The 23,740-nt window shown below is 42.2% G+C and overlaps 1 protein-coding gene across 6 annotated transcripts in view; it reads right to left on the bottom strand.

Annotated features, from left to right (window-relative positions):
* The window catches only part of DYSF (dysferlin), a 419,332-nt gene that overhangs the window by 325,182 nt on the left and 70,410 nt on the right, over positions 1-23,740 (bottom strand). For all 6 annotated transcript variants that reach the window (XM_066572850.1, XM_066572852.1, XM_066572851.1 and 3 more), the window contains exon 5: positions 7,950-8,091. In XM_066572850.1, coding sequence (XP_066428947.1) covers positions 7,950-8,091 — 142 coding nt within the window. The remainder of the gene's footprint in view (positions 1-7,949; positions 8,092-23,740) is intronic.

Here is a 23,740-nt window from a genome sequence, read left to right on the forward strand (position 1 = left end):
AGGAGCGCCGCACCACCTTGTGTATTCTAATTTATTGACAGCTGGGATACAAAAAAAATAAATAATCACAATTCTGGCATTCTGTTTTTTTTATGGCCTTCACCATGGGGGATAAATATTGCGATATTTTAATAGTTTGGACTTTTGCGTACACAGTGATACCAAATATGTGGGGGTTTTAATGGTTTAGTTTTTTTTTAATGGGAAATAGGAATTTGTTTAAACTGTTCGAAAAAACTTTACCAAAACTTTTTTACATGTTTATTTACAGGGGACTTGAACTTGTGATAGTTTGATTGCTTGTACTATATACTGCAGTACTTCAGTATTGCACTATATAGTAACTTTTGATGTTGCCTTGGGCAGGACTTGATCTATGCATGGCAGTACTGTGAGCCTTCAGTAGGTTCTGGGTCTCCTCTTAGGATCCTTCCTCGGGCATAATGAAACAGATCTGGATGGGGAATATATAAATACAAATGTCCACATATGAGAAGGCACAGACATAGCCAGACTAAGGTGCACTAAAAACAATACAGACAAGATGGGCAGAGGAGTAAATACTTAGTAAGGAATGTGACAGTTTTATCATCTCTACATCAGTGGTCACAGGCCTGTGTGTTATCTTTCCTTCCCACCTGCAAATAAGGCAGATGAAACAATACCTCCGCAGCGCCACCTATTGGATGGCAGCATTCCATGAAATCAATGTATGACTTTTTACCTGTAAAAGTCTGTAAAACACTGATTGGGAATTGCATCCCTTCTGGGAGGTCTCCTTGGGGAGAGACAATGCATTCGCCCGACCCACTTGCCCCCCAGGTGTCTCCACACACCCCCTGGGTGCTCTCCTCCAGGACACCCCTCTTGACCTCCCTCAGACCTTTCATATTCTCCACTGATTAAAGAACACCGCTCCGAGGTTCATTCCATTCCTGAGAGTTTCACAAATAGCCATAAATTTATACTCCCAATTTCTTCTGTGACGCTGCGACTTGAAGTTGCCCTTCAGTATGATAACTCCCATCTGTTCCATGTTGTGTTTGTGACTAGAACAATCAGCTAAAATCGTCTGTGTTATCAATCAGTCATCTCACAACCCCAGTAATGTGGAGCTCAGTGTCCTCTCCGGGGGACTTTCATTCTGTCCTACTAAAACGCTTGATAAGACAGAACTCTACAGCGACATGGAGGATTATTTCAGGAGGCCGAGACTGAAAGAGGTCTTCCATGAGTAAGAGGACACAGGACTTTCAAGCACTCAAACACAGGAGAAACTAGGAGCCAAGAAGAAGTCTGATTGGACACCCTCTCCAGACCGCAATCCCACCTTGGATAAATATTTAGGCATGAGGTGCAATCTAATATACTGGACAAGCATGGAAGGGAAGCATTTAATAACAATATGCAGGAAAGAAGGGCCGTCATTACCCTCAGAAGAGCAAGGAGATCACCATTATGCCTGCAGATAAAGGTGGAGCTATAGTCCTCATGAATACATCATACTACATGAAAGAAGCAGACAGACAGCTGACACACCAGACACTACACCAGATACTACACGAGACAGACACCAGATACTACACGAGACAGACACCAGATACTACACCAGACAGACACGAGATACTACACCAGACAGACACCAGACACTACACCAGACAGACACCAGACAGACACCAGACACTACACCAGACAGACACCAGACACTACACCAGACAGACACTACACCAGACACTACACCAGACAGACACTACACCAGACAGACACCAGACACTACACCAGGCAGACACCAGACACTACACCAGACAGACACCAGATACTACACCAGACAGACACCAGATACTACACCAGGCAGACACCAGACACTACACCAGGCAGACACCAGACACTACACCAGACAGACACCAGATACTACACCAGACACTACACCAGATACTACACCAGACACTACACCAGATACTACACCAGACAGACTCCAGATACTACACAAGACACTACACCAGACTGACACCAGATACTACACCAGACAGACACCAGACAGACACCAGATACAACACGAGACAGACACCAGATACTACACCAGACAGACACCAGATACTACACCAGACAGACACCAGATACTACACCAGACAGACACCAGATACTACACCAGACAGACACCAGAAACTACACCAGACACTACACCAGAGAGACACTACACCAGACAGACACTACACCAGACACTACACCAGACAGACACCAGACACTACACCAGGCAGACACCAGACACTACACCAGACAGACACCAGACACTACACCAGACAGACACCAGACACTACACCAGACAGACACCAGACACTACACCAGACAGACACCAGATACTACACCAGACAGACACCAGACACTACACCAGACACTACACCAGGCAGACACCAGACACTACACCAGGCAGACACCAGACACTACACCAGACAGACACCAGACACTACACCAGACACCAGATACTACACCAGACACTACACCAGATACTACACCAGACACTACACCAGACAGACACCAGATACTACACGAGACACTACAGCAGACTGACACCAGATACTACACCAGACTGACACCAGATACTACACCAGACTGGATCAAGACCTGACTCAGAAATATGTGAGGTAATTGAGAAGGGTCATCAGAAGTCTGTCTGTGGGCTCCACAAGACTTTTGCACTTGATACCAGAGAACCCCAAGGTTGAAACATTCTACATGCTTCCAAAACTACACAAAGCTGACAACCCAGGGAGGCTGATTATCTCCGGTATGGGACCCTCACTGAAGGAATCTCAGGATGGGTAGAAGGTGTCCTCAAACCACTGGTGAGAAATATAACCAGCTACTTGCAGGATACCCCGGACCTACTGAACAAACTGTCAACCATAGGCCCCCTCCCTGATGGCGCCATCCTGGCCACCATGGATGTGGAGTCCTTATACTTCAACATCCCACATGAAGATGGACTGACCACCTGCCAGGCGCACCTTGAGGCCAATGGGGTCGCCTCTGAATCTGTGTTACAACTCACAAGGTTCATCCTCACACACAATTATTTCTCTTTTGACAAAGAGATATTCCTGCAACTCACCGGGAACCGCAAGGCAGTAAAATGGCCCTAGCTGCATTCCCTGAAGAAAAAAAAAAGGAATACTTATCTAGCAGGCTGGGTCCGGGTCCTCCCGCTGCTCTCTAGAGCTCTGCCGGGCTCACTGCAGTCCTCGTTCACCCATAGATCACTTCCTGGTTGCAGGATTCAAAAATCCCACCTCCAGGAAGCAACGGCTCTGATTGGTTTATCCAGGGCTACTCAACCAATCAATGCAGCGCTCGATGTACTAATGCAAGGGTTGTGATTAGTTCATCCAGCTCTGCATTGATTGGTTCTTCAGACTCTGCTCAGCCAATCACGTTGTGGAGGTGGGATTTATGAATTGGCCAATCAATGCCGCAGCTTCACCAATTCATAAATCCCACCTCCAGTTTATGACGCAAAGTTATCACTGACGGCAGCGAAGCAAAGAAAAACGCATCATTGACACTAGAAAGTCGTGGAAACATGGCGTGATTTTGCAGCGCAGATATCGCTGTCGCCCGTGTGAAAGAGGCTCCAGACAGATGTTGCGCGGGTATTTATACACCTCCATATCGGTGCAGAGGGGCGTTCCTCCTCTGCCTCCACAACGCCTCGCCAGGCACGTGTTTCTGCCTTTGATGGTTATGTAAAGTTTATTAAAGAGTTCTCTTAGTTTCCTTCTTGCTCTACGGAGAGCCCTGACTGATGTCACGACTGTGGATCCAGAAGGAGCCCCGGATTGCTGAGTGACGGCCCTCTGGAGGGGCGGACTGTTTAATAGTGCAAAGTTAGCGCTATCTGTTATTCCCTTTTTGCTGCTGGATTTATTTTGGAAGGTCGCCTGAGCACTTGCTCTCATAGCTGTCGGGTCACCCAGATGTCCCAGGAGACACCCGGGTCTAGGACTCCCTCTCCTGGTCACCTGGATTCCTACACTACCCCAGGTCAGTGGTCTAACAAATGGCTATACTCCTTTCTCTTTCATTCCTCCCACCTGGTGGACAGCAGGTCTGCAGCCGCCGGGGAGCTTCTGGGGTGGCTGTGTGATGCTTGTGGGGTACACAGGAGGCCCAGGTGTTTTGGGGATTCGAGGAGGTGATGTGAAAAGCAAATGGCAGGGGCTGTGGGGTTCTCATGGAGGTACAATGTGTTTTTGGGGTGGGGGTGATCTGAAAAGCACATGGGGCTGTAGGGTGCTTTGGGGGTGCACTTTAGCCCAACCATCTCCGCTGCTCTCCGGTCATTTCTTGTAACTGCTGACCGACTGCGGAGAAAACAGCAGACGGACAAGATGGTCACAGGAGTGACCGAGATGGGGAGCCAAGAGGGGAGTACAGTACATTTTTTTATGTACTGCATTGGGGCCTCAGTGGGGGATGCTAGAATGGTGATGGGGTTTACATGACAGATGCCAAAATACCAAGGGGGCTACATAAGGCATGACTAATTACATGGGGTACACATGTGTGATGCCTAATTACCATGGGGGCTAATAAAGAGATGCCTTATTGTTTGTGGGGGCCACATGGGGGGTGCCAAGTTACTGTGGGGCCACAGCTTGAAGTATAATTTATATTTGAGGGCATGTAGTTTAATCTAATAAGGAGGTCATGGCTTGTAGTAATTAATTTGCAGGAGTAAAGCATGAAATATAATTGATTTCTGAGGGCACAGCATGTAGTATAATTCCCGGGGGCACTGTGTATAATATAGTTGATTTCTGAGGGCATGGCTTGTAGTATAATTCCCGGGGGCACGGTGTATAATATAGTTGATTTCTGAGGGCACAGCTTGTAGTATAATTCCCGGGGGCACGGTGTATAATATAGTTGCTTTCTGAGGGCACGGCTTGTAGTATAATTCCCGGGGGCACGGTGTATAATATAGTTGATTTCTGAGGGCATGGCTTGTAGTATAATTCCCGGGGGCACGGTGTATAATATAGTTGATTTCTGAGGGCACAGCTTGTAGTATAATTCCCGGGGGCACGGTGTATAATATAGTTGCTTTCTGAGGGCACGGCTTGTAGTATAATTCCCGGGGGCACGGTGTATAATATAATTGATTTCTGAGGGCCCAGCATGTACTATAATTCCCGGGGGCACGGTGTATAATATAGTTGATTTCTGAGGGCACAGCTTGTAGTATAATTCCCGGGGGCACGGTGTATAATATAATTGATTTCTGAGGGCACGGCTTGTAGTATAATTCCCAGGGGCACGGTGTATAATATAATTGATTTCTGAGGGCACGGCTTGTAGTATAATTCCCAGGGGCACGGTGTATAATATAATTGATTTCTGAGGGCACAGCTTGTAGTATAATTCCCGGGGGCACGGTGTATAATATAGTTGATTTCTGAGGGCACGGCTTGTAGTATAATTCCCGGGGGCACGGTGTATAATATAGTTGATTTCTGAGGGCACAGCTTGTAGTATAATTCCCAGGGGCACGGTGTATAATATAGTTGATTTCTGAGGGCACGGCTTGTAGTATAATTCCCGGGGGCACGGTGTATAATATAATTGATTTCTGAGGGCACGGCTTGTAGTATAATTCCCGGGGGCACGGTGTATAATATAATTGATTTCTGAGGGCACGGCTTGTAGTATAATTCCCGGGGGCACGGTGTATAATATAATTGATTTCTGAGGGCACGGCTTGTAGTATAATTCCCGGGGGCACGGTGTATAATATAATTGATTTCTGAGGGCACGGCTTGTAGTATAATTCCCGGGGGCACGGTGTATAATATAGTTGATTTCTGAGGGCACGGCTTGTAGTATAATTCCTGGGGGCACGGTGTATAATATAATTGATTTCTGAGGGCACGGCTTGTAGTATAATTCCCGGGGGCACGGTGTATAATATAATTGATTTCTGAGGGCACGGCTTGTAGTATAATTCCTGGGGGCACGGTGTATAATATAATTGATTTCTGAGGGCACGGCTTGTAGTATAATTCCCGGGGGCACGGTGTATAATATAATTGATTTCTGAGGGCACGGCTTGTAGTATAATTCCCGGGGGCACGGTGTATAATATAGTTGATTTCTGAGGGCACGGCTTGTAGTATAATTAATCCCTGGGGGTACGGCATGTAATATAATTAATTTCTAAGTATAATTCCTGTGGGTATGTTTTCTCTCCCTCTCTTTCATTTACCCCCCCACCGCCCTCTTGTTCTCTCATTCATTCTCTCATTCCCTTTTCCGCTCTAGGTTAGCCACTCGCATCACCCTGTAAAGGCTCTCCCCGGTTGACATCTCTGTGCTTTATGCTTTTTCTGCATACAGTTTACATCGGAGGGCGCCGTCCGTGTAACCTTCCATCGGGGCACAGCTTAAAGGGGCAGTGACTTTTCAGACAACTTCTGCTCATCTACCAGCTTGTGTTCTGCCCCTTTCACATCGGACGATTCATGAGCGAGTAACGTCACCGCTAGTTGTTGGCGCTCCTGCAGAATGTTTGGGCAATCAGATCATCACCGAGAATCGCTCACTTCTCGCTCAATGCTTCACATTCCTATGTATACACGGAGAGCGGAGCGTTTAGAATGACGAGAAGGGAGCGAATCGGCAATGACTTTTATGCAGGCTGCAACCGAGTGACCATTGAAAAGTGCACAATGGCTTCGCATTCAGACACAACGGTTATTGCACATTTTCCTTCAACGAGTTTTGAGCAACAAGGGTTACGTGTAAAGGGGCCATTAGTCTCATCATTTCCGTAATATCATTGGATTAAAAATGCTGCTACTATACCGCTGTAAATCCCATCTAAAGTGTCAGTCACTACAGGTCTCCCTTCCAGCTTCTCTGCAATCCACTCTGTCATTAGGTACAGAGCTTCCCTAGCAACTAAGACACAAGGAAGGGGCTATCTTCACAGGTGGCTCCCATAAACTGAGAGGCTACAGGCTGACAGATCTGCAGACACTGTGATAAGGATCTCCACAGTCTCCTCCTTTCCTGCTGTTACAGAGTGCACATATTACACATACAATATAGTGGGTTTACTAACCATTTGGCCAGAATGTCTCTAAATCCCTGAATCATCCTGGGAAAGCAGAGGGGTGGGCATTCAGATATAACCCCCCTGCTGATTGGACCAGAGACTGTAATGCAGCATGGGAAGTAGGAGCATGGGAAGTAAAGACAAAACAGTGAACTACTGGCAGAATGCTAGAATTGCTACACACCCCTTCCTGAAAGTGGATAGCAAACAGCTGAAAAATGTGGAAGAGCACCTGAAAATCAGAACTTACAGATATGAAACAGCAGTGAATGAGAACCAGGTAAGGAGACCCAAAGGGTATTGTAGAAAACTGTTGAAAACTCAGGTACGCTTTACGTATGTCAATGGACAGGGACCTGCAGCAGAAGGGAAGCCCAAACTATGATCAACAGTGACTTCGCGGTCATCGACCAACCGCGTGGAGTCTGTATGTTCCCCATCTTTGCGGGGATTTCCTCCCACTCTCCAGTTGGTCAGTGTGGGATTAGACTGTGAGCCCCATTGGGGACTGATGTGAACAGCAGCACTGCAGAATATGTTGCTGCCCCCAAGCCATAAAATAAGGAAATGCAACATTTTTACAACCTTTCATTACTTTTTATTATTTGTCATCAGTCTGGAAACCACAGCAAGTAGGCCGCTGCAGAGAGCTCCCTATGTCTGATGGATACCAGAGTACCCGGCTGATCTACCATAGGACTGCCAACCACTCATTACTATGCAAACATGTTAAATCATCTGATTAACATCAGATGGAGTGTACATAGATTGGACCCTGATGTGCAGTATGACTGTAACCCTCATTACCCGGCACCAGAGGATGGAGAGGCGGACATACCGAACTGCAGCTGACTGACGGTGTCTGCATCACTGATGATCGATGGTGTGGGCTCTTTCACTGCCGGAACAACTGATTGCGGAGGATACAAAGGTGCTGCCCCCGGTGGTGGGAAGTAGGAAATCTGCAAGGTTAATGCAGTCTGAAAACCAGAGAATAAAACAAAGTTATCCCACAAGGATTTATTTATCACAATTGAGGCTGCAATAAAATTATTTTTTCACTTCCTGAACCTGTTCACTACTAGCTCTATTCACTATTAGGAGTGTTCACTACTAGCTCTATTCACTATTAGGAGTGTTCACTACTAGCTCTATTCACTCTTAGGAGTGTTCACTACTAGCTCTATTAACTATTAGGAGTGTTCACTACTAGCTCTATTCACTCTTAGGAGTGTTCACTACTAGCTCTATTCACTATTAGGACTGTTCACTACTAGCTCTATTCACTATTAGGAGTGTTCACTACTAGCTCTATTCACTATTAGGAGTGTTCACTACTAGCTCTATTCACTATTAGGAGTGTTCACTACTAGCTCTATTCACTATTAGGAGTGTTCACTACTAGCTCTATTCACTATTAGGAGTGTTCACTACTAGCTCTATTCACTATTAGGAGTGTTCACTACTAGCTCTATTCACTATTAGGACTGTTCACTACTAGCTCTATTCACTATTAGGAGTGTTCACTACTAGCTCTATTCACTATTAGGAGTGTTCACTACTAGCTCTATTCACTATTAGGAGTGTTCACTACTAGCTCTATTCACTATTAGGAGTGTTCACTACTAGCTCTATTCACTATTAGGAGTGTTCACTACTAGCTCTATTCACTATTAGGAATGTTCACTACTAGCACTATTCACTATTAGGAGTGTTCACTACAAGCTCTATTCACTATTAGGAATGTTCACTACTAGCTCTATTCACTATTAGGAATGTTCACTACTAGCTCTATTCACTATTAGGAGTGTTCACTACTAGCTCTATTCACTATTAGGAGTGTTCACTACTAGCTCTATTCACTATTAGGAGTGTTCACTACTAGCTCTATTCACTATTAGGAGTGTTCACTACTAGCTCTATTCACTATTAGGAATGTTCACTACTAGCTCTATTCACTATTAGGAATGTTCACTACTAGCTCTATTCACTATTAGGAGTGTTCACTACTAGCTCTATTCACTATTAGGAATGTTCACTACTAGCTCTATTCACTATTAGGAATGTTCACTACTAGCTCTATTCACTATTAGGAGTGTTCACTACTAGCTCTATTCACTATTAGGAATGTTCACTACTAGCTCTATTCACTATTAGGAATGTTCACTACTAGCTCTATTCACTATTAGGAGTGTTCACTACTAGCTCTATTCACTACTAGAAGTGTTCACTACTAGCTCTATTCACTATTAGGAATGTTCTCTACTAGCTCTATTCACTATTAGGAATGTTCACTACTAGCTCTATTCACTATTAGGAGTGTTCACTACTAGCTCTATTCACTACTAGAAGTGTTCACTACTAGCTCTATTCACTATTAGGAGTGTTCACTACAAGCTCTATTCACTATTAGGAGTGTTCACTACTAGCTCTATTCACTATTAGGAGTGTTCACTACTAGCACTATTCACTATTAGGAGTGTTCACTACTAACTCTATTCACTATTAGGACTGTTCACTACTAGCTCTATTCACTATTAGGAGTGTTCACTACTAGCTCTATTCACTATTAGGAGTGTTCACTACAAGCTCTATTCACTATTAGGAGTGTTCACTATTAGCTCTATTCACTACTAGCACTATTCACTACTAGCTCTATTCACTATTAGGAGTGTTCACTACTAGCTCTATTCACAACTAGAAGTGTTCACTACTAGCACTATTCACTATTAGGAGTGTTCACTACTAGCTCTATTCACTCTTAGGAGTGTTCACTACTAGCTCTATTCACTACTAGAAGTGTTCACTACTAGCTCTATTCACTATTAGGAGTGTTCACTACTAGCTCTATTCACTATTAGGACTGTTCACTACTAGCTCTATTCACTATTACGAGTGTTCACTACTAGCTCTATTCACTACTAGCTCTATTCACTATTAGGAGTGTTCACTACTAGCTCTATTCACTACTAGAAGTGTTCACTACTAGCTCTATTCACTACTAGAAGTGTTCACTACTAGCTCTATTCACTATTAGGACTGTTCACTACTAGCTCTATTCACTGTTAGGAGTGTTCACTACTAGCTCTATTCACTACTAGAAGTGTTCACTACAAGCTCTATTCACTACTAGGAGTGTTCACTACTAGCACTATTCACTATTAGGAGTGTTCACTACTAGCTCTATTCACTACTAGGAATGTTCACTACTAGCTCTATTCGCTATTAGGAGTGTTCACTACAAGCTCTATTCACTATTAGGAGTGTTCACTACTAGCTCTATTCACTACTAGAAGTGTTCACTACTAGCTCTATTCACTCTTAGGAGTGTTCACTACTAGCTCTATTCACTCTTAGGAGTGTTCACTACTAGCTCTATTCACTACTAGAAGTGTTCACTACTAGCTCTATTCACTATTAGGAGTGTTCACTACTAGCTCTATTCACTATTAGGACTGTTCACTACTAGCTCTATTCACTATTAGGAGTGTTCACTACTAGCTCTATTCACTATTAGGAATGTTCACTACTAGCTCTATTCACTATTAGGAGTGTTCACTACTAGCTCTATTCACTACTAGAAGTGTTCACTACTAGCTCTATTCACTACTAGGAGTGTTCACTACTAGCACTATTCACTATTAGGAGTGTTCACTACTAGCTCTATTCACTACTAGAAGTGTTCACTACTAGCTCTATTCACTACTAGGAGTGTTCACTACTAGCTCTATTCGCTATTAGGAGTGTTCACTACAAGCTCTATTCACTATTAGGAGTGTTCACTACTAGCTCTATTCACTATTAGGACTGTTCACTACTAGCTCTATTCACTCTTAGGAGTGTTCACTACTAGCACTATTCACTATTAGGACTGTTCACTACTAGCTCTATTCACTATTAGGAATGTTCACTACTAGCTCTATTCACTATTAGGAATGTTCACTACAAGCTCTATTCACTATTAGGAGTGTTCACTACTAGCACTATTCACTATTAGGAGTGTTCACTACTAGCTCTATTCACTACTAGGAGTGTTCACTACTAGCACTATTCACTATTAGGAGTGTTCACTACTAGCTCTATTCACTACTAGAAGTGTTCACTACTAGCTCTATTCACTACTAGGAGTGTTCACTACTAGCTCTATTCGCTATTAGGAGTGTTCACTACTAGCTCTATTCACTATTAGGAGTGTTCACTACTAGCTCTATTCACTATTAGGAGTGTTCACTACTAGCTCTATTCACTATTAGGAGTGTTCACTACTAGCTCTATTCACTATTAGGACTGTTCACTACTAGCTCTATTCACTCTTAGGAGTGTTCACTACTAGCACTATTCACTATTAGGACTGTTCACTACTAGCTCTATTCACTATTAGGAGTGTTCACTACTAGCTCTATTCACTATTAGGAGTGTTCACTACTAGCTCTATTCACTATTACGAGTGTTCACTACTAGCTCTATTCACTATTAGGAGTGTTCAAAACTAGCTCTATTCACTATTAGGAGTGTTCACTACTAGCTCTATTCAATATTAGGAGTGTTCACTACTAGCTCTATTCACTATTAGCTCTATTCACTCTTAGGAGTGTTCACTACTAGCTGTATTCACTACTAGAAGTGTTCACTACTAGCTCTATTCACTATTAGGAGTGCTCACTAATAGCTCTATTCACTATTAGGAGTGTTCACTACTAGCTCTATTCACTATTAGGAGTGCTCACTAATAGCTCTATTCATTATTAGGAGTGTTCACTACTAGCTCTATTCACTATTAGGAGTGTTTACTACTAGCTCTATTCACTATTAGGAGTGTTCACTACTAGCTCTATTCACTATTAGCTCTATTCACTATTAGGAGTGTTCACTACTAGCTCTATTCACTATTAGCTCTATTCACTATTAGGAGTGTACACTACTAGCTCTATTCACTATTAGCTCTATTCACTATTAGGAGTGTACACTACTAGCTCTATTCACTACTAGCTCTATTCACTATTAGCTCTATTCACTATTAGGAGTGTTCACTACTAGCTCTATTCACTATTAGCTCTATTCACTCTTAGGAGTGTTCACTACTAGCTCTATTCACTATTAGGAGTGTTCACTACTAGCTCTATTCACTACTAGGAGTGTTCACTACTAGCTCTATTCACTACTAGGAGTGTTCACTACTAGCTCTATTCACTATTAGGAGTGTTCACTACTAGCTCTATTCACTATTAGGAGTGTTCACTACTAGCTCTATTCACTATTAGGAGTGTTCACTACTAGCTCTATTCACTATTAGCTCTATTCACTCTTATGAGTGTTCACTACAAGCTCTATTCACTACTAGAAGTGTTCACTACTAGCTCTATTCACTATTAGGAGTGTTCACTAATAGCTCTATTCACTATTAGGAGTGTTCACTACTAGCTCTATTCACTATTAGGAGTGTTCACTAATAGCTCTATTCATTATTAGGAGTGTTCACTACTAGCTCTATTCACTCTTAGGAGTGTTCACTACTAGCTCTATTCACTATTAGGAGTGTTCACTACTAGCTCTATTCACTATTAGCTCTATTCACTATTAGGAGTGTTCACTACTAGCTCTATTCACTATTAGCTCTATTCACTATTAGGAGTGTTCACTACTAGCTCTATTCACTATTAGCTCTATTCACTCTTAGGAGTGTTCACTACTAGCTCTATTCATTATTAGGAGTGTTCACTAATAGCTCTATTCATTATTAGGAGTGTTCACTACTAGCTCTATTCACTATTAGCTCTATTCACTATTAGGAGTGTTCACTACTAGCTCTATTCACTATTAGCTCTATTCACTATTAGGAGTGTTCACTACTAGCTCTATTCACTATTAGCTCTATTCACTATTAGGAGTGTACACTACTAGCTCTATTCACTACTAGCTCTATTCACTATTAGCTCTATTCACTCTTAGGAGTGTTCACTACTAGCTCTATTCACTATTAGGAGTGTTCACTACTAGCTCTATTCACTACTAGGAGTGTTCACTACTAGCTCTATTCACTACTAGGAGTGTTCACTACTAGCTCTATTCACTATTAGGAGTGTTCACTACTAGCTCTATTCACTATTAGGAGTGTTCACTAATAGCTCTATTCACTATTAGGAGTGTTCACTACTAGCACTATTCACTACTAGGAGTGTTCACTACTAGCACTATTCACTATTAGGAGTGTTCACTACTAGCTCTATTTGCTATTAGGACTGTTCACTACTAGCTCTATTCACTATTAGGAGTGTTCACTACTAGCTCTATTCACTACTTAGAATGCTCACTACTAGCTCTATTCACTACTAGGAGTGTTCACTACTAGCACTATTCACTATTAGGAGTGTTCACTACTAGCTCTATTCGCTATTAGGAGTGTTCACTACTAGCTCTATTCACTACTAGGAGTGTTCACTACTAGCTCTATTCACTATTAGGAGTGTTCACTACTAGCTCTATTCACTATTAGGAGTGTTCACTACTAGCTCTATTCAGTACTAGGAGTGTTCACTACTAGCTCTATTCACTATTAGGAATGTTCACTACTAGCTCTATTCACTATTAGGAGTGTTCACTACTAGCTCTATTCACTATTAGGAGTGTTCACTACTAGCTCTATTCACTATTAGGAGTGTTCACTACTAGCTCTATTCACTACTAGGAATGTTCACTACTAGCTGTATTCACTATTTGGAGTGTTCACTACTAGCTCTATTCATTATTAAGAGTGTTCACTACTAACTCTATTCACTATTAGGAATGTTCACTACTAGCTCTATTCACTATTAGGAGTGTTCACTACTAGCTCTATTCACTATTAGGAGTGTTCACTACAAGCTCTATTCAGTACTAGGAGTGTTCACTACTAGCTCTATTCACTATTAGGAATGTTCACTACTAGCTCTATTCACTATTAGGAGTGTTCACTACTAGCTCTATTCACTATTAGGAGTGTTCACTACTAGCTCTATTCACTACTAGGAATGTTCACTACTAGCTGTATTCACTATTTGGAGTGTTCACTACTAGCTCTATTCATTATTAAGAGTTTTCACTACTAACTCTATTCACTATTAGGAATGTTCACTACTAGCTCTATTCACTATTAGGAGTGTTCACTACTAGCTCTATTCACTATTAGGAGTGTTCACTACTAGCTCTATTCACTATTAGCTCTATTCACTATTTGGAGTGTTCACTACTAGCTCTATTCACTACTAGGAGTGTTCACTACTAGCTCTATTCACTATTAGGAGTGTTCATTACTAGCTCTATTCACTACTAGCTCTATTCACTACTAGGAGTGTTCACTACTAGCTCTATTCACTATTAGGAGTGTTCACTACTAGCTCTATTCACTACTAGGAGTGTTCACTACTAGCTCTATTCACTATTAGGAGTGTTCACTACTAGCTCTATTCACTACTAGGAGTGTTCACTACTAGCTCTATTCACTACTAGGAGTGTTCACTACTAGCTCTATTCACTATTAGGAGTGTTCACTACTAGCTCTATTCACTATTAGCTCTATTCACTATTAGGAGTGTTCACTACTAGCTCTATTCACTATTAGGAGTGTTCACTACTAGCTCTATTCACCTTTTAGGAGTGTTCACTATTAGCTCTATTCACTATTAGGAGTGTTCACTACTAGCACTATTCAGTATTAGGACTGTTCACTACTAGCTCTATTCACTATTAGCTCTATTTGCTATTAGGACTGTTCACTACTAGCTCTATTCACTACTAGGAGTGTTCACTACTAGCACTATTCACTATTAGGAGTGTTCACTACTAGCTCTATTCACTACTAGGAATGTTCACTACTAGCTCTATTCACTATTAGGAGTGTTCACTACTAGCACTATTCACTATTAGGAGTGTTCACTACTAGCTCTATTCACTATTAGGAGTGTTCACTACTAGCTCTATTCACTACTAGCTCTATTCACTACTAGCTCTATTCACTATTAGGAGTGTTCACTACTAGCTCTATTCACTATTAGGAGTGTTCACTACTAGCTCTATTCACTATTAGGAGTGTTCACTACTAGCTCTATTCACTACTAGGAGTGTTCACTACTAGCTCTATTCACTATTAGGAATGTTCACTACTAGCTCTATTCACTATTAGGAGTGTTCACTACTAGCTCTATTCACTATTAGGAATGTTCACTACTAGCTCTATTCACTATTAGGAATGTTCACTACTAGCTCTATTCACTATTAGGAGTGTTCACTACTAGCTCTATTCACTATTAGGAATGTTCACTACTAGCTCTATTCACTACTAGGAATGTTCACTATTAGCTCTATTCACTATTAGGAGTGTTCACTATTAGCTCTATTCACTCTTAGGAGTGTTCACTACTAGCTCTATTCACTATTAAGAATGTTCACTACTAGCACTATTCACTACTAGCTCTATTCACTATTAGGAGTGTTCACTACTAGCTCTATTCACTATTAGGAGTGTTCACTACTAGCTCTATTCACTATTAGGAGTGTTCACTACTAGCTCTATTCACTATTAGGAGTGTTTACTACTAGCTCTATTCACTATTAGGAGTGTTCACTACTAGCTCTATTCACTATTAAGAATGTTCACTACTAGCACTATTCACTACTAGCTCTATTCACTAATAGGAGTGTTCACTACTAGCTCTATTCACTATTAGGAGTGTTCATTACTAGCTCTATTCACTACTAGCTCTATTCACTACTAGGAGTGTTCACTACTAGCTCTATTCACTACTAGGAGTGTTCACTATTAGCTCTATTCACTACTAGGAGTGTTCACTACTAGCTCTATTCACTCTTAGGAGTGTTCACTACTAGCTCTATTCACTCTTAGGAGTGTTCACTACTAGCTCTATTCACTCTTAGGAGTGTTCACTACTAGCTCTATTAACTATTAGGAGTGTTCACTACTAGCTCTATTCACTATTAGGAGTGTTCACTACTAGCTCTATTCACTATTAGGAGTGTTCACTACTAGCTCTATTCACTATTAGGAGTGTTCACTACTAGCTCTATTCACTATTAGCTCTATTCACTATTAGGAGTGTACACTACTAGCTCTATTCACTACTAGCTCTATTCACTATTAGGAGTGTTCACTACTAGCTCTATTCACTATTAGGAGTGTTCACTACTAGCTCTATTCACTATTAGGAGTGTTCACTACTAGCTCTATTCACTACTAGCTCTATTCACTATTAGGAGTGTTCACTACTAGCTCTATTCACTATTAGGAGTGTTCACTACTAGCTCTATTCACTATTAGGAGTGTTCACTACTAGCTCTATTCACTATTAGGAGTGTTCACTACTAGCTCTATTCACTATTAGGAGTGTACACTACTAGCTCTATTCACTATTAGGAGTGTTCACTACTAGCTCTATTCACTATTAGGAGTGTTCACTACTAGCTCTATTCACTACTAGCTCTATTCACTATTAGGAGTGTTCACTACTAGCTCTATTCACTATTAGGAGTGTTCACTACTAGCTCTATTCACTATTAGGAGTGTTCACTACTAGCTCTATTCACTATTAAGAGTGTTCACTACTAGCTCTATTCACTATTAGGAGTGTTCACTACTAGCTCTATTCACTATTAGGAGTGTTCACTACTAGCTCTATTCACTATTAGGAGTGTTCACTACTAGCTCTATTCACTATTAGCTCTATTCACTACTAGGAGTGTTCACTACTAGCTCTATTCACTATTAGCTCTATTCACTATTAGGAGTGTACACTACTAGCTCTATTCACTACTAGCTCTATTCACTATTAGGAGTGTTCACTACTAGCTCTATTCACTATTAGGAGTGTTCACTACTAGCTCTATTCACTATTAGCTCTATTCACTATTAGGAGTGTACACTACTAGCTCTATTCACTACTAGCTCTATTCACTATTAGGAGTGTTCACTACTAGCTCTATTCACTATTAGGAGTGTTCACTACTAGCTCTATTCACTATTAGGAGTGTTCACTACTAGCTCTATTCACTACTAGCTCTATTCACTATTAGGAGTGTTCACTACTAGCTCTATTCACTATTAGGAGTGTTCACTACTAGCTCTATTCACTACTAGCTCTATTCACTATTAGGAATGTTCACTACTAGCTCTATTCACTATTAGGAGTGTTCACTACTAGCTCTATTCACTATTAGGAGTGTACACTACTAGCTCTATTCACTATTAGGAGTGTTCACTACTAGCTCTATTCACTATTAGGAGTGTACACTACTAGCTCTATTCACTATTAGGAGTGTACACTACTAGCTCTATTCACTACTAGCTCTATTCACTATTAGGAGTGTTCACTACTAGCTCTATTCACTATTAGGAGTGTTCACTACTAGCTCTATTCACTATTAGGAGTGTTCACTACTAGCTCTATTCACTACTAGCTCTATTCACTATTAGGAGTGTTCACTACTAGCTCTATTCACTATTAGGAGTGTTCACTACTAGCTCTATTCACTATTAGGAGTGTACACTACTAGCTCTATTCACTATTAGGAGTGTTCACTACTAGCTCTATTCACTATTAGGAGTGTTCATTACTAGCTCTATTCACTACTAGCTCTATTCACTACTAGGAGTGTTCACTACTAGCTCTATTCACTACTAGGAGTGTTCACTATTAGCTCTATTCACTCTTAGGAGTGTTCACTACTAGCTCTATTAACTATTAGGAGTGTTCACTACTAGCTCTATTCACTATTAGGAGTGTTCACTACTAGCTCTATTCACTATTAGGAGTGTTCACTACTAGCACTATTCACTACTAGGAGTGTTCACTACTAGCACTATTCACTACTAGCTCTATTCACTATTAGGAGTGTTCACTACTAGCTCTATTCACTATTAGCTCTATTCACTATTAGGAGTGTACACTACTAGCTCTATTCACTACTAGCTCTATTCACTATTAGGAGTGTTCACTACTAGCTCTATTCACTATTAGGAGTGTTCACTACTAGCTCTATTCACTATTAGGAGTGTTCACTACTAGCTCTATTCACTACTAGCTCTATTCACTATTAGGAGTGTTCACTACTAGCTCTATTCACTATTAGGAGTGTTCACTACTAGCTCTATTCACTATTAGGAGTGTTCACTACTAGCTCTATTCACTATTAGGAATGTTCACTACTAGCTCTATTCACTATTAGGAGTGTACACTACTAGCTCTATTCACTATTAGGAGTGTTCACTACTAGCTCTATTCACTATTAGGAGTGTTCACTACTAGCTCTATTCACTACTAGCTCTATTCACTATTAGGAGTGTTCACTACTAGCTCTATTCACTATTAGGAGTGTTCACTACTAGCTCTATTCACTATTAGGAGTGTTCACTACTAGCTCTATTCACTATTAGGAGTGTTCACTACTAGCTCTATTCACTATTAGGAGTGTTCACTACTAGCTCTATTCACTATTAGGAGTGTTCACTACTAGCTCTATTCACTATTAGGAGTGTTCACTACTAGCTCTATTCACTATTAGGAGTGTTCACTACTAGCACTATTCACTACTAGGAGTGTTCACTACTAGCTCTATTCACTATTAGGAGTGTTCACTACTAGCTCTATTCACTATTAGGAGTGTACACTACTAGCTCTATTCACTACTAGCTCTATTCACTATTAGGAGTGTTCACTACTAGCTCTATTCACTATTAGGAGTGTTCACTACTAGCTCTATTCACTATTAGGAGTGTTCACTACTAGCTCTATTCACTACTAGCTCTATTCACTATTAGGAGTGTTCACTACTAGCTCTATTCACTATTAGGAGTGTTCACTACTAGCTCTATTCACTATTAGGAGTGTTCACTACTAGCTCTATTCACTATTAGGAATGTTCACTACTAGCTCTATTCACTATTAGGAGTGTACACTACTAGCTCTATTCACTATTAGGAGTGTTCACTACTAGCTCTATTCACTATTAGGAGTGTTCACTACTAGCTCTATTCACTACTAGCTCTATTCACTATTAGGAGTGTTCACTACTAGCTCTATTCACTATTAGGAGTGTTCACTACTAGCTCTATTCACTATTAGGAGTGTTCACTACTAGCTCTATTCACTATTAGGAGTGTTCACTACTAGCTCTATTCACTATTAGGAGTGTTCACTACTAGCTCTATTCACTATTAGGAGTGTTCACTACTAGCTCTATTCACTATTAGGAGTGTTCACTACTAGCTCTATTCACTATTAGGAGTGTTCACTACTAGCACTATTCACTACTAGGAGTGTTCACTACTAGCACTATTCACTACTAGCTCTATTCACTATTAGGAGTGTTCACTACTAGCTCTATTCACTACTAGCTCTATTCACTATTAGGAGTGTTCACTACTAGCTCTATTCACTATTAGGAGTGTTCACTACTAGCTCTATTCACTATTAGGAGTGTACACTACTAGCTCTATTCACTACTAGCTCTATTCACTATTAGGAGTGTTCACTACTAGCTCTATTCACTATTAGGAGTGTTCACTACTAGCTCTATTCACTATTAGGAGTGTTCACTACTAGCTCTATTCACTATTAGGAGTGTTCACTACTAGCTCTATTCACTATTAGGAGTGTTCACTACTAGCTCTATTCACTATTAGGAGTGTACACTACTAGCTCTATTCACTATTAGGAGTGTTCACTACTAGCTCTATTCACTATTAGGAGTGTTCACTACTAGCTCTATTCAATATTAGGAGTGTTCACTACTAGCTCTATTCACTATTAGGAGTGTTCACTACTAGCTCTATTCACTATTAGGAGTGTTCACTACTAGCTCTATTCACTATTAGGAGTGTACACTACTAGCTCTATTCACTATTTGGAGTGTACACTACTAGCTCTATTCACTACTAGCTCTATTCACTATTAGGAGTGTTCACTACTAGCTCTATTCACTATTAGCTCTTTTCACTATTAGGAGTGTTCACTATTATTACTAATGGCTATTAGGCATGCAAGGGAAGGAGGCGGAGCCAGCACTTGCTTAATTGAGCATCCACTTTATTTCGCACTCACAACGTTTCAGTTCAGCAGAACTCTCTTCAAGCGATTCTTCAGAAAGGTGAAATACAGAGGACACTTTATTCAGCCAGTGCTCGCCCCCCTCGATCATTCGGATGTTTAACATTGAAAAACTTAGGATCAAGGTGTTTGAGAAGACGCTCACCGAGACGGATTAAGTGCTGCTCTGCTTGCTCTTCACTATTAGGACTATCCAATATTTACAGTATCCACTACTAGAAATATTCAGTATTGGCACTATCCACTATTGGGATCACATGTAATCCTGGTTTGTATAGTAATAAACAAGATCCTTCTGGGTAAAGGCATAGGGGCGAACATTGTTGGGGCGACCTGTCGGCATCTGCGCCTGTCAGTCATCCTGTATAAAAGGCCCCTCGGACTCTTGGAAAGGTTTTTGAATTAAATTCTCAGGAGAAGATAACTATTTATTAAACAGTCACAGCTGGAGAGTGCGGCCCCCGGGGGCCACTATTTTTCCTTTAATCTTTCCCAAGGAAAGATTTCAGCTTCATTGCAGTCTCCTTTTGACAGGTCCGAATGCCCTCCTGCCAACGGTCCGTTTCTGCCCACTAGTCAGGTGGATGCAGACGTCTGACCCGGCTGCAGGGTCCTAATGCCTGCCACAAGCTGATGAATATAGCAGCACAACTATTTAACCCATTAACACTATGAAGTAAAGTCACATTCTGGCTGGGAAATACTTCCCTCCCTAGGATGTAAACTTATCTTGGAAGCCATCCGCAGCAGGAGCCAGCTGCAACAGCGGGGATCGGTGCCAACTTCTGAGGCCGCTCCAGCCGTAGTACATAGGTTTACATCCATTTGCAGTAGCCCTTTCTGACCCATGACATACTTTTACATTTTGGGGCGGGAAAGCATTAAACAGTCCAATGATCACCCAATAGATAAGTAAACGCTGGTTCATCGGGTGATGCATCTGGCACAAAACACTCATTATTCATGATGACACATCTACTTGCATGGACAGATGACGAGCTGCCGACAGCGATTATTCTCTATAGGGACCAACATCGTGTGAATGATCCTTGTCCCGGATTCAGTCTGCTTGAAGATCGCACTGCTCATGGCTCATTATTACCTGGAAATCCGTACATTGCCAAAGACCCTAAAGGATGCGTACACGGCCAAAGACCCCAAACGATCTGTACAAGGCCAAAGACCCTAAACAATGCGTACACGGCCAAAGACCCCAAACGATCCGTACATGGCCAAAGACCCCAAATGATCTGTACAAGGACAAAGACCCTAAGCAATGCGTACACGGCCAAAGACCCCAAACGATCTGTACAAGGACAAAGACCCTAAGCAATGCGTACATGGCCAAAGACCCCAAACGATCCGTACATGGCCAAAGACCCCAAATGATCCGTACACGGCCAAAGACCCTAAACGATACGTACATGGCCAAAGACCCCAAATGATCCGTACACGGCCAAAGACCCTAAACGATACGTACACGGCCAAAGACCCCAAACGATCTGTACAAGGCCAAAGACCCTAAACAATGCGTACACGGCCAAAGACCCCAAACAATCTGTACAAGGCCAAAGACCCTAAACAATGCATACACGGCCAAAGACCCCAAACGATGCGTACACGGTAAGAGACCCTAAATGATGCGTACATGGCCAAAGACCCTAAACGATACGTACACGGCCAAAGACCCCAAACGATCCGTACACGGCAAGAGACCCTAAATGATGCATACATCGCCAAAGACCCCAAACGATCCGTACATCGCCAAAGACCCCAAATGATCCGTACACGGCCAAAGACCCTAAACGATACGTACATGGCCAAAGACCCCAAACGATGCGTACACGGTAAGAGACCCTAAATGATGCGTACATGGCCAAAGACCCTAAACGATACGTACATGGCCAAAGACCCCAAACGATCCGTACATGGCCAAAGACCCCAAACGATCCGTACACGGCCAAAGACCCTAAACAATGCGTACACAGCCAAAGACCCCAAACGATCTGTACTTGGCCAAAGACCTCAAAGGATTAGTACACGGCCAAAGACCCTAAACAATACGCATACGGCCAAAGACCCTAAAGGAGCAGTACACGGCCAAAGACCCTAAACGATGCGTACACGGCCAAAGACCCTAAAGGAGCAGTACACGGCCAAAGACCCTAAACAATACGTATACGGCCAAAGACCCTAAAGGAGCAGTACATGGCCAAAGACCCTAAATGATGCGTACACGGCCAAAGACCCTAAATGATGCGTACACGGCCAAAGACCCTAAATGATGCATACACGGCCAAAGACCCTAAACAATCCGTACACGGCCAAAGACCCTAAAGGATCAGTACACTGCCAAAGACCCTAAACGATCCGTACATGGCCAAAGACCCTAAAGGATCAGTACACTGCCAAAGACCCAAAACAATCCGTACATGGCCAAAGACCCTAAACAATGCGTACACGGCCAAAGACCCTAAACAATATGTACACAGCCAAAGACCCTAAAGGATCCGTACAAGGCCAAAGACCCTAAATGATGCGTACACGGCCAAAGACCCTAAATGATGCATACACGGCCAAAGACCCTAAACGATGCGTACACAGCCAAAGACCCTAAATGATGCGTACACGGCCAAAGACCCTAAAGGATCAGTACACGGCCAAAGACCCTAAATGATGCATACACGGCCAAAGACCCTAAAGGATCAGTACACGGCCAAAGACCCTAAATGATGCGTACACTGCCAAAGACCCTAAAGGATCCGTACAAGGCCAAAGACCCTAAATGATGCGTACACGGCCAAAGACCCTAAATGATGCATACACGGCCAAAGACCCTAAATGATGCGTACACTGCCAAAGACCCTAAAGGATGCGTACACGGCCAAAGACCCTAAAGGATCAGTACACGGCCAAAGCCCCTAAATGATGCGTACACGGCCAAAGACCCTAAAGGATCAGTACACGGCCAAAGACCCTAAATGATGCGTACACGGCCAAAGACCCTAAAGGATCCGTACAAGGCCAAAGACCCTAAATGATGCGTACACGGCCAAAGACCCTAAAGGATCAGTACACGGCCAAAGACCCTAAATGATGCGTACACTGCCAAAGACCCTAAAGGATCCGTACAAGGCCAAAGACCCTAAATAATGCGTACACGGCCAAAGACCCTAAACAATACGTACACAGCCAAAGACCCTAAAGGATGCATACATGGCCAAAGACCCTAAATGATGCGTACACTGCCAAAGACCCTAAAGGATCCGTACAAGGCCAAAGACCCTAAATGATGCGTACACGGCCAAAGACCCTAAATGATGCATACACGGCCAAAGACCCTAAACGATGCGTACACGGCCAAAGACCCTAAATGATGCGTACACGGCCAAAGACCCTAAAGGATCAGTACACGGCCAAAGACCCTAAATGATGCGTACACGGCCAAAGACCCTAAAGGATCAGTACACGGCCAAAGACCCTAAATGATGCGTACATGGCCAAAGACCCTAAAGGATCCGTACAAGGCCAAAGA

This window comes from Eleutherodactylus coqui, chromosome 7 (genome assembly GCF_035609145.1).
Source record: "Eleutherodactylus coqui strain aEleCoq1 chromosome 7, aEleCoq1.hap1, whole genome shotgun sequence".
NCBI lineage: Eukaryota > Metazoa > Chordata > Amphibia > Anura > Eleutherodactylidae > Eleutherodactylus > Eleutherodactylus coqui.